Source organism: Hylobates moloch, unplaced genomic scaffold (genome assembly GCF_009828535.3).
Source record: "Hylobates moloch isolate HMO894 unplaced genomic scaffold, HMol_V3 SCAFFOLD_1, whole genome shotgun sequence".
Taxonomy (NCBI): Eukaryota; Metazoa; Chordata; class Mammalia; order Primates; family Hylobatidae; genus Hylobates; species Hylobates moloch.
Window position 1 is genome coordinate 80,194,177 of NW_026652276.1, and position 18,409 is coordinate 80,212,585.

Genomic DNA, 18,409 nt, shown 5'->3' on the forward strand with positions numbered 1-18,409 from the left:
TACATAGGTATCCTTTTGAATCTACTAATGAATACTAAGTCACAAATGCATGGGGTAAAACTCCCCAAAACCCAGCAAAGAAATACCAGAAGTACTATAAGCTAAACAATTTCCAGAGCTCACATAGATGTGGGAGATTTTCAGATTTCAGCCAGCAGAATGGAAAACCCTTATTGAACATCCAGAATATTTGGTAGAAATCTCAGAAAAAAATAGTGCTGTAGTACTAGGGCTAATCTGTCCCCCCAAAAAAGCTTAAACAGCAAGCTTCAAAAGGGAAAAGCAGATCCCCAAGTGGTTTAACTCCTGCAAGAAGATCTAATTTTTTTAAGACAAAAAATAAGTTACAAGCGTTGAAGAAGGTTAAATTTATAGTGCCCAATATCTATTTAAAATTTAAGAGCTATTATAAGACACAGAAAAATGTGATTCTTAACGGGAAAAAAAAAATCGAGTAAAATGGAACCAGAATTTACAAAGATGATGAAGGCAAGCAAAAAAAAAATTCTATTTTTTTAAATAATAGCAGAAATTTTTAAATTTAAATATAATGGTATAAATTTTTCCAAAATTAATGAAAACGATAAACCACATATCCAAGAAGTCCCATGAATCCCAAACAAGTTAAATATGAATAAAATACACTGGTGCACATCATAATCAAATACTAAATGCTGCTAGAGAAAAAAAGACACATCATATACAAAGGAAAAAGATAATGTTGATAGATTTCTTATTAGAACAATGAAAGCCAAAAGACAATGGAACAAAATCCTTATATTGCTGAAAGAAAAACAAAATCTCTCAACATAAGAATCTGTGTTTAATTAAACTACTCTTCAAAAATGACAAAACCTGACACAATTCTTCATGAACAGACTACAAGAAATGATAAAGTTCTTCAAGTGAAGGAAAATTATACCAGATGAAAATTTGGATCAACACAAAGGAATGAAAAACTAGAATTGGTAAATGTGTGAGTAAAAAAAAAAAAAAAAAAAAAAAAAAAGACTTCTCCTTATTTCTAAATGTCCTCAAAAGTAATTGACTCCTTAAAGCAAAAAATAATGTCAATGAAGATGCAGGTTTTATAACGTATGTAGAAGGAGAAATTATGACACTGATAGTACCAAAAAGTGGGAAGAAGAAATAGAAATATATATTGTTGTAAGATTCCTACATCATTCGTGACATGGTATTATGCTATTTAAAGTAGATGTTGACCAATTTAAAATGCATGTTTTAAATCCTACAACTATAGCTAACAAGCCAACAGGAAAGACAAAATGGAATAATAACAAAATAACAAATGTAAAATATTGTAGGAAATAAGTAAAAAGGGAAATGCAGAAAACAAATAGCAAGACAGTATATTTAAACCCAAATATATCAATAATTGCATTAAATGTAAATGATCTAAATGCTTTCATTGAAATGGAGAAATTATCAGAAAGCATTTTAAAAAATAAGGCTCAACCATCTGCTGTCTAAAGAAAACATAACGAGTAAAAAAAATTTAAAAAGATGTTCATACAAATCCTAATCATAAGAAAATCTGAGGAACAGTATTAACTTCAGACAATGTAGTGATATTAACTTCAGGACAAGTACTGTTACCAAAGATAAAATAGATAAATATAGGAATCCTAAATGTGTATGCACTCAATTACAGAACTTTAAATTACATGAAGGAAAAACTGATGTAACTGAAAGGAGAAATTGACAAATTCACAAGACAAATTCATAATTATAGTTTGCAATGTTAACACGCCTCTCTCACCGTTTTATAGAATAGACCAAATGAATAAAAATATAGAAAACTTAAATAATACTAACAGCTAAACTTGACATATTGACAATTATAAAATACCAGCAGAATACACATTCTTTTCTAGCATGTATGGAACATTTACCAGTAGACAAGTCATATGCTGGGCTACAAAACAAGTCTCAATAAATTTGAAAATGCTAAAATCATACAAAGTATTTATCTGACCATAGAGAAACCAGAAATCAACAATAAAAGAAGGAAGAGGAGAAGGAGGAATAGGAGAAGGAGCAGGAGAAAAAACTGACAGATGTTTAGAAAGTCCCCGAATGTTTGGAAATAGGTTCCAAATAACTCACAGTTCAAAGAAGAAATCACATGGAAAATTACAAACTATTTTTAACTTAGTGAAAATGAAAATAAAATGTATCAAAACTTGTATAGGGCACCTAAGACATTTTTTAGTGATAAATCTATAGCTTTAGTTTTTTTATTTAAAAAAGAGATCTAAAATCAAAAATCTAAGCTTGTATTTTAAGAAGCTAGAAAAAAGGCAAGCAAATTAAAACCTAATACAACTGGAAGAAAAGAAACGAGATATAAGAGCAGAAGTCAATAAAAATAGAAAACAAACAAGAGAGAAAGGTAATGGAAGTAATTTTTAAAATCAGTCAAACTGATAAGCCTCCAACTAGACTAAAAGAGAGAACATAAGTTACTGTCCTGTATGAAAGAAAGATAATAACACAAGTCTTATGGACATTAAAAGGATATGAAAAGGACATTATAAAGAACAATAAACTTGACAATTTAGATCAAATGAAAAAATTATTTGAATTATACACATTACCAAAACTGAAACAAACAAAAATATCTCTGAATCATAAAATAAAAATTGATAAATTGGATTTCATCAAAATTAATAACTTCTGCTCTTCAAAAGACACCATTAAGAAAAGGAATGGACAAATGGTAGACTGGAAGAAAATATTTTCAATACCGAGATCAAAAAAGGGCTTATATCCAGAATATATCAATAATTCTTACAAATCCATAATAAGAAGACAACTCAATTTAAAAATGGGTAAAGTATTTGAAAAGACAGTTCACAAAATATATATAAATGACTAATAAAGACATGAAAAGATGTTATTAATCATCAGGAAAATGCACATTAAAACTCTAATGAGATATTACATGTACACACTACAATGGTTAAAATTAAAGACTGATAAAACCAAACGTTGGAGAGGATATGGAACAAATGGTATTTACATACATTGCTGGTGAGAAAGTAAAATGATACAACTTTGAAAAATAGTTTGGCAGTTTCTTATAAATTTAAACATACCACATAACTCAGCAATTCCACTCTTAGGTGTTTAAAAGGGAAATGAAAATATATGCCCACACAAAGACTTGTATACAAGTGTTCATGGCAGTTTTATTCGTAATAGCCAAAAACTAGAAACAGCAAGGTTTCCATCAACAGGAGAAGAGATAAACAAACTGTGGTATAGCCATATGATGCAAATCAATTCAGCATTAAAAAAAGAACAAATTACTGATACACACAACAGAATGATTCTCAAAAGCATTATGTTGAGCAAAAGAAGTCAGTCACAAATGTACATAATGAATATGTACATTATAATTCCACTTATATAAAATCCTAGAAAATGCAAACTAATCTGTAATGACATAAAGGAGCTCAGTGGTTGTCTAAGGTCTGAAGTGAGTGGTTGCAAGCAGCCAAAGAACACAAGGAGACTTTTAGAGTGAAGCAAATGTTCTATATCATGATTGTGTTTACAGGGGTGTATACATTTGTCAAAACTGATTGAACTATACACTTAAAATAGATGCATCGTACATATAAATTACACATCAATAAAATTTATTTTATTAAGTTATAGAGTTCTTTAAATTTATGTAGTCGGAATTCAGGTGTATTTGTTTGTCAACATGTTTCAGCTAATATCTTCTGACCAACCAAATATATTAGTATGGTCAGCATATCAGAATTAAGGCGTGGTGTGCTGAAGGAAATTTTAAGATACCCCTGTTTTATTTCTATAATACCTAAACTAAAGCAAACCATTTGGATGAAAAAAGAACTCCCTATTTTATAAAACTAAAAATACTGGGTTAAGGAGCGATGCTTAGATATCCAAGTCTGTCAACTTGCTTTTGATTGATATTTTTGCCAGTTGGGCATCAACTAAATAATATGTACAGAATATAAGTATTTTATTCTTCTCTCTAGCTTACAACCTCTAGCTCCACTTCCTTCCTAAAAAATAGGAAAAAGATTAATGTCTTTATTATAATTTAAAAAGTCATAATCACAGAATTTCCTAAAAATAAGTATTTCAGGTCACTTTTTTTTTTTTTTTTTTTTTTTTTTAAATAGGGTCTCACTCTGTCACCCAGGCTGGAGTGAGTGCAGTGGTGCAATCTTGGCTCACTGCAACCTGTGCCTCCCTGGATCAAGCAATTCTCGTGCCTCAGCTTCTGGAATAGCTGGTACTACAGGCGCACACCACCATACCTGGCTAATGTTTGTATTTGTTGTAGAGATGGGGTTTTGCCATGTTGTCCAGACTGGTCTCGAACCTCTGAGCTCAGGTGATCCACCTGCCTCGGCCTCCCAAATTGCTGGGATTACAGGCAGGAGCCACTGCGCCTGACCATAAATTAGTCTCTTATCTATTCAACTATGTACTTATAATCTAGATTTTGTTTCATCTTGACAGCTAGTGGGAAATGCTTGTTTATGACCTAAACTAACATTTTGGTTAATTTTGATGGTAGAGATAAAACTCTACCATCCAAATAACATCTAATTTGCTAAAATCTATTTAATAAATAAGAATTTTTCCTGATCTTTCTTGATCTTGTAATCGTTAGGTAAAACAGGTGTTTCTTGATCACGTGTGGTTTAGGTAAAACAAATAGCATTGATTTTGTGCCCTCTGATTGAATCTACTTCCTGAGCACGATAGGTGTTTTGGAAACATAGCATCACAGGTAATTGTTTCCCCACTACATTTAGGATGAGTAAAACATATTTTTCACGTGAATCTCCTTGGATCACAGGAATCAATTTCTGGCAAATATTGTTAATTCTCTTTTTAAAGAATGATTCATTTACTCAAAAACAATTTAGGCCTACCTTTTCTTCATGTAGAAGATACAATCTAAACATCTGCTCTACCTTACAGAGGATTAATGTCTCTTACACATGCCAATTCAGCCTCACTGGAGATCTCCTGTATTAGTCTGGATGTCCAGAGAAGCAGAACCAAAAGATAGATAGATATTAGATAGACATATATGTTTGAATATAGATAAAGACATAAAGAGATTTATTAGAAGAAATTGGCTCACATGGTTATAGAGGCTGAAAAGTCTCAAGATCTGTACTCAGTAACTGGGTCTAGACAAGGGAGAGCCAATGATGTGGTTTCAGTCTGAGTCCAAGTGCGAGTCCAAAGGCTGGAGAAGACTGATATTCCAGCTCAGACAGTCAAGCAGAGAGTTCATTCTCCTTTACTTCCCCTTTTTCTTCTATTCAGGCCTTCAGTGAGTTGGATGCAGCCCACCCACAGTGGGGAGGACAATGTGCTTTACTTGTTTACTGACCCAAATTCTAATCTCCTCTGCAAACCCCTCACAGACACACCCAGAATATTTGTGTAACCAAATATCCAGGCACACTGTGGCCCAGTCAAGTTGATATAAAATTAACCACCACATCTCCCCAACTTTCATCCACTTAAATAGGTAAAAACAAGGGGTCACTGCTTTCCCTGGGACGTTCTCTTACTTGGAATATCTAAGGTACATAAGGATCTTGATAACCAAGCATGATAAGATAAGCAAACAAGGTAAGGTGGAAAAGCAAGCAAGTGCCCAGGAAAACATATTAGTTTAAAACATGGCCAGAATCTGGCCAAAGCCTAATTTGAAAATGATTAAGTGGATTATAGAAGCAATTATTTATAAAATTTCTTTGAGGAAAAAAATGTGTTGTTTGAATTTACTTTAATTAAACACTTCAAATTCTTGTTGCTGCTTTCCCCACCCTGGTATATAGCTATTCCAGTGACTTAAACATATGTTACCATATCTCTCAGTTTCTGATCGATGCCCAAAGATCAATATTCAGATTATATGCCATGATGTGACTTTCTGTACAGAGAATGGCATTTGTTTTTAGAATTATTAGAAATGAATACAAATATGAAAAAGAGAAAGTTCTTAAAGAGCTTATTTTAAATCATGAAGATTTAGTGTAAGAAGCACCAATACAGATATTCTACCTAAATGCTGATTGTGAAGCAAGGGATCTCATAGTGGTTTCTTCCCATAGATGAAGGAACAAAAACGTGTTCTATTTTTTCCCTACAAAAATAAAGCTATGTGAATTTTCTAAGCCAGAGATATGTTTCTTATGCAAAAATACTATGAAAATGAATTGGAATAGGATAAAAACTGTATACAAATTAACACCGTAAGGAAACTGGGTTTCTTAAAAGAATTTGTTATCCCTTAACAAACCTAATGTATTCAAAATAATCTCAAATTTAATAATAGATTTTTATTCTACAAGGTTAGATTTGAGGCTGAAAGGCAGAAATAAGTTACAATTTAAAACTAATATGTTAACTCCAATTCAAAAAGGGTTTTTAAATCCCTAAAAGATGTTTTTGCCTCATATTTTTTTCAAGAAAATGTATTTATGGTGAGCCATGACATGCCTTCTTTTTCAAGTGAAAGGGTTTATTTCAAATGCATTTTCTCCCTAGTCAATGCTCCCAGCTGATATTATAAACAATCTGAGTTTTCACTTTCATTTAGAATCCATGATGAATTTGGATACTTTCCCTCTCCAGCTTTATCTCTAAAATTATGAAATGTAAAGCAGTTTTAGTTTAACTTCTTTTTTTCCCTGTGATCCAATAGTAAATCCTCACTAGATTGAGATAATCAAAATCCACATGCTTGATACTCTAACAATATATAACACACCTATGTGCAGTTTCCCCGATAACTTTGTTTTTTATCCAATCCAGCACTAATGTATGCAAGCATTTTTGGGAATGTATCTGCAATTATCCAAAGACTATACTCGGGAACTGCCAGGTACCACATGCAGATGCTGCGAGTAAAAGAGTTCATTCGCTTTCACCAAATCCCCAACCCTCTGAGGCAACGTCTTGAAGAATATTTCCAGCACGCATGGACTTACACCAATGGCATTGATATGAACATGGTATGTATGTCTGTTTTCCAAAATGAAAGTGCCGCAGGCATTATAGTGATAGCCAAAATGGAGTAAAAGCCAGAATCACCAGCTTTGAATCCCTTGCTTTTGTTTTCTTCTCTCGGATGTGTATTTTCTCCCCTGGAGGTAGTCTCTCATACTCAATTCATGGCATTGCATGGTGCTATATCTAGTTATACTGTGTGGCAAAGGCATTATAACATGATGCAAACTGATATAACTGTGTGTAGTAGAGTTCCCACTTCTGGTGAGAGAGAGCATTGCTTTAGCTGGGACTTGGGTTTTTACTGCATGGCCTCATTGCCAACACCCCCCAAAAATAGTTGGATCCAGTTGCAATAACATTTGGCAAGTAAACAGTAATAATTATGATGCCCCCAAACACAGATCCCAGGTTAACACACTTTAAAAGACAGGAAATTGAAAACTTATAGGAGAGGTCAGGGAGCTTAAGTATACATAAGCATTTTATGATAGGAAGTTTCACACTTTTAAGAATATTTTTTTCTGTATTTTAAACAATATACTCTGTGCCCTTTTACCGTACCTGGTTTAATGCGTCTTTCCTTTCAAGGGGAAATATGGATCCCTTCATATTTTTCCTTACCTTTTAAGCAAATTCAACATCAACAATCACCTGTCATAACCTCCCTTCCTGTATCACTGCTCAAAAATCAACACTATTAATAATATTAATGTGGTCCAAAGACCTCTTTTTATTATTAGGAGAATTGCCCACATTCTTTTACCTTGCAATTTGGCTATAAAGGCTGATTGCTAAATAAATTATACAACAAATCCAAATTCTATGACGTATCATAGAGCACCAGAAAAAAAAAAAAGAATAAAAATATGGTGGCTTCCCATATGGCTACTCCTCCACTGGGCAAGGACCCTGTTTCTAAGAATTTCTCAGAAAATAAAAGCACTCACATTTAATTATGTCAATTGCATGAAACAGCTTTTGTGTAAGTGAGCCTGTACAATTTAAATTGGTACCTTCTGCTTGACCAGTAATATTCTAATGGTGAAAGAAGGGTTCAAAATTAGCAGGAATGGTGCAGAAAGCACTGCAAATATCGCCCAATTTGAAAGTAATATTTATATATGGACAAATTTATCATAGCTGTGTGTGAAGTATTTGATTGAGAAGGACATGCCATGACAAAAATGTTAATTTGAAGAGCTAATCAAATGAGCACTTTTCACACAAAACTCCATGAGTCATTTCTAATCATTCCAAAGTTCCTTGTGAAAAATTCATTTGTAAATTGATACCCCAAAGGAACACTTTAATCTCACAAGAAAGAGCACCTACATATTGATCACTTTTCTATATTCCCATCACTGTTATTGTTTAACAAAGGTATCAGCATTCAAAATCTTTTGGGGACTCTCTGCTGCTGGGTTGGCTGAAGCAGTGTCAAGAATTTTTAATCAAAACACGTCACTCATTTTTTGTTGTTCCATACTGCCAGATTATTTCAAAAACAGTAGCAAAACAATTATTTTACCCCCCTCAATGTAACTCTAGTTTTGTGACCATTTTTTGTGATAAAGTCTATTTTGTGACAACTATTTACCTTTCATTGTTTGACTCTATTACCTATGAATATGGTTTATATACCACTTGCCTATTTACAATGTACTTATGAAAGATTTATCTCTTTCCTGTCTGCTTCACACCTTAATAAATGGAATCACAACACCCACCGGTAAGAACAGGAGGTATTTATATCCAATTTAATTCTCGTGTAAATTGTGGAGAACACCCTTGTTATCTGTCAGGTTTAGAGCTTGCTAAATGATTTCCAATGTTAGTTCTGATCTTTTTTGCATGACGTAGCTGAGGAAATACAAAGCAAGAAACGGGGAAGACAACCTGGAAGAGGCCAAGTACAGAATAGAAATCCTTAACTTTAACAACAACTTGACCTCTAACAATATTTATATACGATTTCCCAGTCCCCATAAAAATTCACTTCTCTGCCCCTATCGTGACTCTGGTAAAGGCTATGGGTATACGGTTTGCATTAGATAATTGTCATAAATAAAATGTCATTCTCTTTCATTATCTTCTATTTTCATGATGTAGGTGCTTTTCTTTCCTCTCATCTGCATGCCTGTATTACATCGTCCTGGAGTGTATGAGCTCTAAACCATGTGCTGCTGAGTCTTGCATGTGGTTTTGAGAGCTTGACTTTGCACGGACTTCTTGTTTGTGTACAGTGTCTACATTTCTCATTTTGTGACTGCAAAGTGAGTAAGCGAACTGCAAGATAACTCTGAACACTCAGCAAATGGAAGATGCTTACTTGTTAAGCACTACTTATGAAACAAAGTTGATTAGAGAAAAAGCAACTGTAGCCTTAGACTATTGAGAGTTTAAAAAAAAAATCAAAATGGATTTTTTTTTACCTCCAAAACCACACTTAAAATCCCTATGTATTGTCAACTAAATTGTAATTTAATCGCAGTTTAAAATCATTCAAATTTATGTATTGTCACACATAAAAGCACATTAAACTTGTATTTTGCATCAGCATTCCATGATTATTTTACATATAACCTTAAATATAATTTCTCACGAAACATTTCAGCTCATTTTCACTGTTCGACCACGTCCAAATGAAGTACAAGATATTCAATCACACTGTATTAATTGACCTAAAATTATTTTTATGAATGAAACCATTTGATTGTTTGATAGACCACAAAAAATAAGAAATAATTGACCTAAAAAGTGTGGCCCTATCCTTTAATCCCTACATCTTTTGCTTTTTGTGTAAAAGCTATTGCCAGAATGTTTCAAAACTTAAAGCACTGTGGGAACAAGTATGGGCTCCCTTTTAATTGAGCCAAATGGTTCAGAGTACAAAAGGAAATGGGCCGGAATAATGAAGCCAGTGAAAGAATCATGGTGTTTTGTTTTGTTTTGTTTTGTTTTTGTTTTTGTTTTTGAGACGGAGTCTTGCTCTATTTCCCAGGCTAGAGTGCAGCAGTGCCATCTAGGCTCACTGCAACTTCCACCTCCTGGGTTCAAGCAATTCTCCTGCCTCAGCCTCCTGAGTAGCTGGGATTACAGGCACATGCCACCACGCCTGGCTAATTTTTGTATTTTTAGTAGAGATAGGCTTTCACCATGTTGGCCAGGATGGTCTTGAACTCCTGATCTCAAGTGATCTGCCGCCTTGGCCTCCCCAAGTGCTGGGATTACAGGCGAAAGCCACCATGCCTGGCCTAGATCATGTTCTTTTGAGTGTGATCTCATATTAGGAATAGTAAAAATCATCTGAAAGATGTGCAGAAGTTAATTCTGGAAAACTCTCTTCCCTTTACCTCCAACATTTTTAGTTAGGAGTGAAGAGATATTTTTTTCAGAGTAGGACTGATAGCATCTCAATGAATTTCTCCAAATCAAAGCTGTCTTCTGATCTAGTCTGAAACTTTCTGAGGTTACCTAACACTGTTTTAGTTACAACACTACCACAGTAATGAAAATCATCTTTTATGTCAGTGTAGAATCAAATGGCCTCACATCACACACAGGAGCCTGGCTTGAATGAAGAAGGACTCCAATGACCATGGTCCATATATCTTTCTGTATGAAGAGAAATAAACTATTTAGGGCAGAGGCTACTCCTAAATTTAATATTATAATTGCATGGAAGAAATACCTGTATGAGCATTTAATGGAGAATTTACTCCTTACCTGAAAATAGCACCTCCTCCCCCACCAAATAATGGCCAAATAATATAAAAAACGCAGAATAGGGATTCAGAAGACCTAAAAACTAACTCTCAGTCTGCCACTACTCTTGGACAAGTCACTTAACCTCTCTGCAACTTCATTAAACTTGTTGTTTTCCAATATTTTTAAAGCACTAGAACTCAAATATGCTAAATGTGCAAAAACATTATTATGGGAGCTTTTCTGCTTGAGGATGGCAATTCTAACCTATTTGCTGCCGATCCCCCATCTCAGGTAATCCAGAAACAGTTTTCATTTATTTTAGTAAGAAAAGGGAATAGCTCTTTTTTTTTTTTAGCCTGAGGCATTAATGGAGGAAATTTTGAGAGACAGACATAGAAAGTAGTTGGAATAAGGGCCTAGGAAGAGGTATAAACTCTCAGCTGGGTGGATAGGGGATAGGTAAGTTTTTCTTAAAAGCAGGCAGGAAAGAAAAGAGAAAGGGTGAAGGTATTAGCTTGCAGGTTTAGAAGGAAACTTGATAGCACTTCCATTGCATTGTTCAGTTTCCTAGGTCAAGCAGAGACTAGATGAATCCCGAGAAAGGAGGAAGTGCAAGATAGAAGTGTAGCGCAAGACAGGGAGAGCTTTTGGAGCTTTTAATTGAGTTAGCTTAATAGGCTAAAAAAACTTAGGGTCATAGTGAGATGCTGAGTGACACAACATAGACCTGTAATGGACCCTATGAACAAAGCCAGTTAAAAGTGGAACAGAGAATAATAAAGAATGATATACTGTTTAATATAAATTTATATCGCTTGGGGCTGATGTGATTTCCAAGGAACATTTTAATGAAAATTTGACTTTCTTTACCTTCACAACTCTTTTAGTTTCTCTATGATATGTCAGAGTAGCCTCACTACTAACACAGAGCTTATCTCTGCATCTACTGTCTAACCCTACTCCATCAAAAACTTTGTTACACTCATTCTCTAAACTTATGTAAAAGACTTCTTCTGGGCCAGACCTTTATATTTAGATTGTGGAGTTTTGATACACCATAGCAAAGTATAATGGTGAACTCTTTCAGTTATGTTCAATTCAGCAACTCGGATGAAAACAATTCTTGTGACAATATACCCCATCAGAAATGTAAAAGCAAAATTTGCAAAGTAGCATGGCTTGCCTCCACTGTATTGCTTTCATCTCCCTTACTTTTTTCTAATGATTTTTTGTCTACTGAAGTTGATAAATACAGTCCATGACCTAGACTGATTGTGTATCATACAGCTATAATAAAATTTCAGAAATATGATGCCCTCATATCCAGATAATCCTCCATGCATTTAAAAGGGGGCATAAAGATTGGCCAAAACCTGCATTTAAATGATAATGACCCACAGGACTGGCAACACCTTTTGGTTTTCTATAAATACCTAGTTACCATTTAGGAGTTGAATTAAAATAATAGTTTTGCACAATGCACTTGAAAAGATGTTGTCATCTGCATGTAGATTAGTTGACAGGAATTGCCTGGCTCTGCAGAAACTGGGAATGTACTAAAATTTCACAGTGGCAAGATGTCTACTACTATGAACACACAAATTTATCACTCATGGTCACCTACTGTAGCCAGCCCCTGAATAGCAGGTGCTTTTAAAAGGCAAAGTTCACTTGCCTTTCCTATTTTACACCAAGGTTACTTATCCTACAGTTCTTCAAACTATCACAAAGAACAAGAAAACACCATCTGGAGCCCGCTGACATGAACAATGTCAAGCTTAAGACAGGAATCTAATGTTTTCAGGTCACAAATGGTACATGTTCATCTTGCACAAGTGATGATGGTCACTTTATTCTGGTCTCCAACCATCATCAAGGAGGACTTATTTACAGTTGGAATGATGCTGCTTCTATGCAAAGTGAGTTCTTCAGTGGTAGGATCTGACCTTTAGCCCATCTTAAGTCAAGAAAAATAATGACAGTATGCCCTAGAGCTTTCCATATTATAAAAAGGCTACAGAAACATTACACTGAGGTGGTGAACCTACTTTGATGCTTCAGTTTCTTCATTTATTAATAATGTTACTCTTACAGTAGTTAGAAGGTGGAAATGATGTCTCAAATTGTTTTTTGAAATTCTTAAAATAATGTTCCTATTTGAATAGAACTGTAGAGTGGAATTTCTTATGCTGAAGGGTATGATGTCTTTCAAAAAACTTTGGACTGGTAGGAATACAGGAATAATTCAACTCAATTCAGTTTCAGATCACTTGATAATCAACACAGGTGAAGCCATTAATAAAAAATAGAGATAATCAAAGTTCAGTTATAACAGATTCTTTGGAAATATGATTTTAAGTCTCTTTTCATTCAAATACTGGAATAACTCAGCATTTCTTAAACCTAATGGAATCAAAGCATCCACAACTTTTTTTCCAAAATAAAAGTCCTATATTTTCTTTAGTAGAAGACATATCCAGTGGACTGGGATTGATGTTATAAATGGATATGAAAATGGTCCACTCAATATGTCATATTTCATAATCATTATTTTTTTAAAAGTGAAAACATTCAGATAGCCCAAATTATCATATAGCCTTAAAGCAGCAATAGCTCAAGAAATTTAGATATATTTTAATTGTTTTTCTCAGTTTAGACATATTGCAATCCATGTGGATGAGTGTGGATGGAAAAAATACATAATCATTACATGTTTCATGCCAGATATACCTAAAAAGAAATCTCCTTTACTTTGCATCTTGGGCTCCTATTATCCAGGTGAGCCACCCCCAGCAGAACTCTACGTTCACCTTAGGGACCATCTCATAAGAGCTTTCTTTATTGGGTTGGGTAAGGGGCATCACCTCTGATGATGCCTTTTTAACACTCCAGAGCTATGCTGAATCATTTCCATATATGCTGTCATTCATTCTGCCCTCTCTTCTGTTAATCTTCTTAGATCAGTATGCTGTGAAACCCACACAAAGCTAAAACATGTCTGTGGTTAGGAAAACCTACCATAGTGGGAAAATAAGCCAAAGACTCACTCTCCACACAGGCGAAATTATTTTATTTGGATCATAGAGGTGAATCTCAAGCTATCATCTGATTCTGTGCGGTGAATTGCAAGGTGTGAGTGCTAGGAAAATGTGTTTTCCAAGATAGGGATTTAGCCCAGAGCCTAACTATGATTTTATCTGTTTTGTCTATGAGCTGTTCTTTTTTTTTTTTTCTAGAGACGGAGTCTCACACTGTTGCTTAGGCTGGAGTGCAGTGGCAAGATCTCAGCTCACTGCAACTTCCACCTCCCGGGTTCAAGCGATTCTCCTGTCTCAGCCTCCCCAGTAGCTGGTACTACAGGCGCCCACCACCATGCCCGGCTAATTTTTGTATTTTTAGTAGAGACGGGGTTTCACCATACGAACTCCTGACCTTGTGATCCGCCCTCCTCGGACTCCCAAAGTGGTGGGATTAGAGGCGTGAGCCACTGCGCCCAGCCTATGAGCTATTCTTAATATTTAATAGCAGGCAACACCACACTGAGGTCAGAGTATTATAATAAAGCAATTCCCTTTGACTAGATATCTAAAGAACAAAGGAGAGTATAATGCCAGAAAAACAGCTACATGGTGCAAAATTTTACAAGCCGGACTTCTAAAAGACAGAAAAAAATATATAGGCTGGCCTAGAGTAATCGTAGGTGGAGACATTCTTGGAGTAAAAACAGAGTGGAAGCATGTAGACAGTGGTCAGAATGAAGAAAAGGACTAGGTTACATAACATTTATATACCATGCTTTCTAAATATGAGAATAACATTAAATGGAAGTTTAAATCTGCACCTTGCTTTATTCCCTTTCCTTTCATTCTCACCCATCTTAGAATACAGAATTGAGATTTATAAATCTTTTTAAAAAATTGTTATTAAACATTAATGATTGGTTCTCATAAGTTTATGGCTTTTATATTGGCAATTCTTAAAGAGAAAAAAATCTTAACCAATCACTGAAGCAAAGTTAAAGGAAACATTAGGAAGACCTAACATTTTTCAAATTAAAGTATGGAATCATTGTAAATTATCAAACAGTAAAATAATTTGTTTTACAGTAATTAAAAAGTATTTTATATCTTTTCACTTAGAGACAACACCCCAATATAACATCACCTTGCAACCATACTTGTGGCATATAATATACATACATTTTTTTCTCTTACAGACTTATCATAGCCTAATAAGAATTTGTTTTTAAATTGGGAAGCATCTTCTGTGATGGTGCACATTTCATAGATACGTCAATCTAAAGAAAGAAACTGAAGCAAAATTTATATAGAGAGTTTATTTAGACCAAGGTTGAGGACTTGCAGCTGGGAAACACTGGGAATTGCTCCAGAGAACAAAGGAGAGGCTCAAAGGTTTTTTAGTTTTGTTTTGCTGTTTTTTTGTTTTTTTATTTTTTTAAAAAAAAGGTCAAATCAGGAGAGTGGGCAATTAGAAAAGTTGTTTGTCAGGAACTCTCACTGGTTTACAGAAATAGCATTGGTTAGTGATTAGCTATACTTTGTTAAATATAGGGCATGATTTATGGTATCCAGCATATGGTGTTGTTAGGTCAATTTCTATCACTTGGTGGGACTCTCAGTCTAGAGTCCGGATAGCGGGTGGATTACTTAGCTTAAGGTGGGGAGTAAGACGTGACTGCTCTCACATGTCATTGCCTCTACAGGCCTCATAATTTAAAGGGGCTTTCATTCCTTAGATAAAAAGTTATTTGCCTTCTCATATACACAAATTTTTCTTAAATAAAATTGCAACATCTCTACTTTTTTATGAAAGGGACTTTTTAAATGCAACATTTTAAAGATTTTTTTATACTTCAATTTTTATACTTTACTCATCCCATTATCTATTACCTATGTGTGTAAACTTCCATAACTTTTTATATGCTAATATAATTATACTTATATTTGCATGTATACAGACATATATATATATTTACACACACATATAGTTGCATAATTTAATCTAAAAAAATTTAATTATGTGCAGGCCGTGTTTCTCCCTTAATATCTTGTGAAAATACCTCCAACTTGGCTAATACAATTAATTCATTCCTTTTAATCGCACATATATTCCATAGTAGCTTATTTTATATATTGTAACTATATAATACGTAATATAATAATATATAACTACATATTACACTTATACTAATGGTTTCTTCTCTTATATTAATGGCTTCATTGCTGGGCATTCATTTGACTTCTAATTTCATGCCACTTCAAACAATACTGCAATAAACCCACCTACATATATTTCCCTTACTTATACTTTTATATTTATGGGTAGATTCTCAGATAAGGGATTTTTGAGTTAAAGATTATATGTAATTTTAATTTTAATAGGTATTGTAAGATTACATTCCAAAAATGCTTAACAATTTACATTTCGGGCCGGGCGCGGTGGCTCACGCTTGTAATCCCAGCACTTTGGGAGGCCGAGGCGGGCGGATCACGAGGTCAGGAGATCGAGACCATGGTGAAACCCCGTCTCTACTAAAAATACAAAAAATTAGCCGGGCGTGGTGGTGGGCGCCTGTAGGCAGGAGAATGGCGTGAACCCGGGAGGCGGAGCTTGCAGTGAGCCGAGATCGCGCCACCGCACTCCAGCCTGGGTGAAAGAGCGAGACTCCGTCTCAAAAAATTCTATCAACAATGTTGGTACTTTTCCCCCTTCCCTTTACTAGCACTGGGTGTTATGGTTCTTTTTAATTTTTGCCAGTTTAATGGATATGTGAAAGTTTGTTTTTACTCTAATGACATTTTCTGAGCTACTGTTAAATGTAAGCACATTTTCATTCATTCATATATACATACACACACATTATTTGGCTTTTTATTCTATGAATTGCCGATTCATAGCATTTTTTGCATATTTCCAATTATCTTTTCCATATTATTTTATTTTATAAGAACGCTTTGTAGATATTAATGCTTTTTATATTGTAATTTGATCCTAATATCTTTTCAATATGTTGGTTTGTTTAAGGACTATTTTGGATACAAAAGCATTGCTGTTTTTTTTAAATATTATCTAATTGGTGAACTTTTATTATATAGTTCATAGATCCTTTCCTGTTTTAAAAAGGCCCTACTAAACTTTTGGATTATATGGGTAATTTCCTAAATTTTTTATATGATTTGGTATATGATTAGAAAGAAAACTCCACAATCTGTTTGAAATCTATTTTTGTAAATGATTTTCTTCACATGAATAGAAAATAGTCGTGGTAGAATTTATTAAATAAGCCCTTCTTTTTTCATTTAATTAAAATAACACCTATGTTACACATTACATCATTGTGTATAATTGGGATACATATCTAGACTCTAAAAGCTGCTCTATTTGTCCACTCAGTGTAGTATAAGAATGGTTTGGCTGGGCACAGTGGCTCACTCCTGTAATTCCAGCACTTTGGGAGGCCAAAGTGGGTGGATCACCTAAGGTCAGGAGTTCGAGACCAGCCTGGCCAACATGGTGAAACCCCATGTACTAAAAATACAAAAATTAGCTGGTCGTGGTGGCAGGTGCCTGCAATCCCAGCTGCCTGGGAGGCTGAGGCAGGAGAACGTGCTGAAGCCAGGAGGTGGAGGTTGCAGTGAGCCAAAATCATGCCATTGCACTCCACCCTGGGGGACAAGAGAAAGACTCCATCTAAAAAAAAAAAAATGGTTTGTGTTTAGCAGCTTTATATAATATTTTAATATCTGATAAGATAGGTTGACACTTACTAATCTTACTTTGCTCATTTCTCCTGGCTATTTGAGAACCTTTATTCTTCCATAAAAAATATATGACTTTTTAAATTCAGTTACAACTTACTTCATGTTAGGCTTTTGAAATAAACCAAAGATCAGATTGTTAAATATGGCTCCCAAGAGTGAGAAATCATAACCACTGTCAAGATTTACCAATAATTTCAAGGATTAAGGAATTATGAGCACAGGCACGGAGATCTTCCTTGCCATATCAGTATGAGTTCTGGCTCAGATTTAATGTAGGAGGACTGTAAATGATATATGTGATTATACGACACTTAAACAGAATCTCTTTTGGTCATTAAACAGTTACATTTTATACTCTGGACATTACACAGCTTATATGACATTTTCCAGAAAGTCATGTTCTATTAATGAAAGATTGGCCTGTCATAGGTGATTATTTAGATACATCCTGCTAAAAATACTCCATAAATGGGAACTATTCCACTAGTAAGTGCCCTTACTGTGTTTGCCAGGAGCAGGTCACTAATGTTTGTCAGTAGCTGGCCATTTTTCTTCTCTGTTATTTCTTGAGAAATATAGAAAACAGATTGTAGGTCTACTCTAACTCTTATTTAAATATAACTTTGGTATTTAAATATTAAGTTGTCATCCATGCTGCACATTAAAATCATCTGAAATATTTTATAATAGTTAAATTAGAATTGCTTAAAGTCTGTGTCAGTATTTTTATAAATCTAATACGTAGACAAGGTTGAGAATCACTGGTTTATATCTTAAAAAACAAAATCCAGTTCAATAAGATTTTATCATTTTCTTCTTAAAAAGTTTTACCTTTACTGTTAAATATCTTTATTAATTTTATACAGCATAGTGAG

The 18,409-nt window shown here is 34.3% G+C and overlaps 1 protein-coding gene across 2 annotated transcripts in view; it reads left to right on the top strand.

The window, feature by feature from the left end:
* KCNH7 (potassium voltage-gated channel subfamily H member 7) overlaps window positions 1-18,409 on the top strand; it is a 477,588-nt gene that overhangs the window by 416,869 nt on the left and 42,310 nt on the right. Inside the window, exon 8 of one of the 2 annotated variants that reach the window (XM_058441599.1) lies at window positions 6,847-7,135. In XM_058441599.1, the coding sequence (XP_058297582.1) occupies window positions 6,847-7,112 (266 nt within the window). In that variant the 3' untranslated portion in view covers window positions 7,113-7,135. Of the gene's footprint in view, window positions 1-6,846; window positions 7,136-18,409 lie in introns of those variants that run through there. The other variant, XM_058441604.1, reaches the window with a different exon arrangement.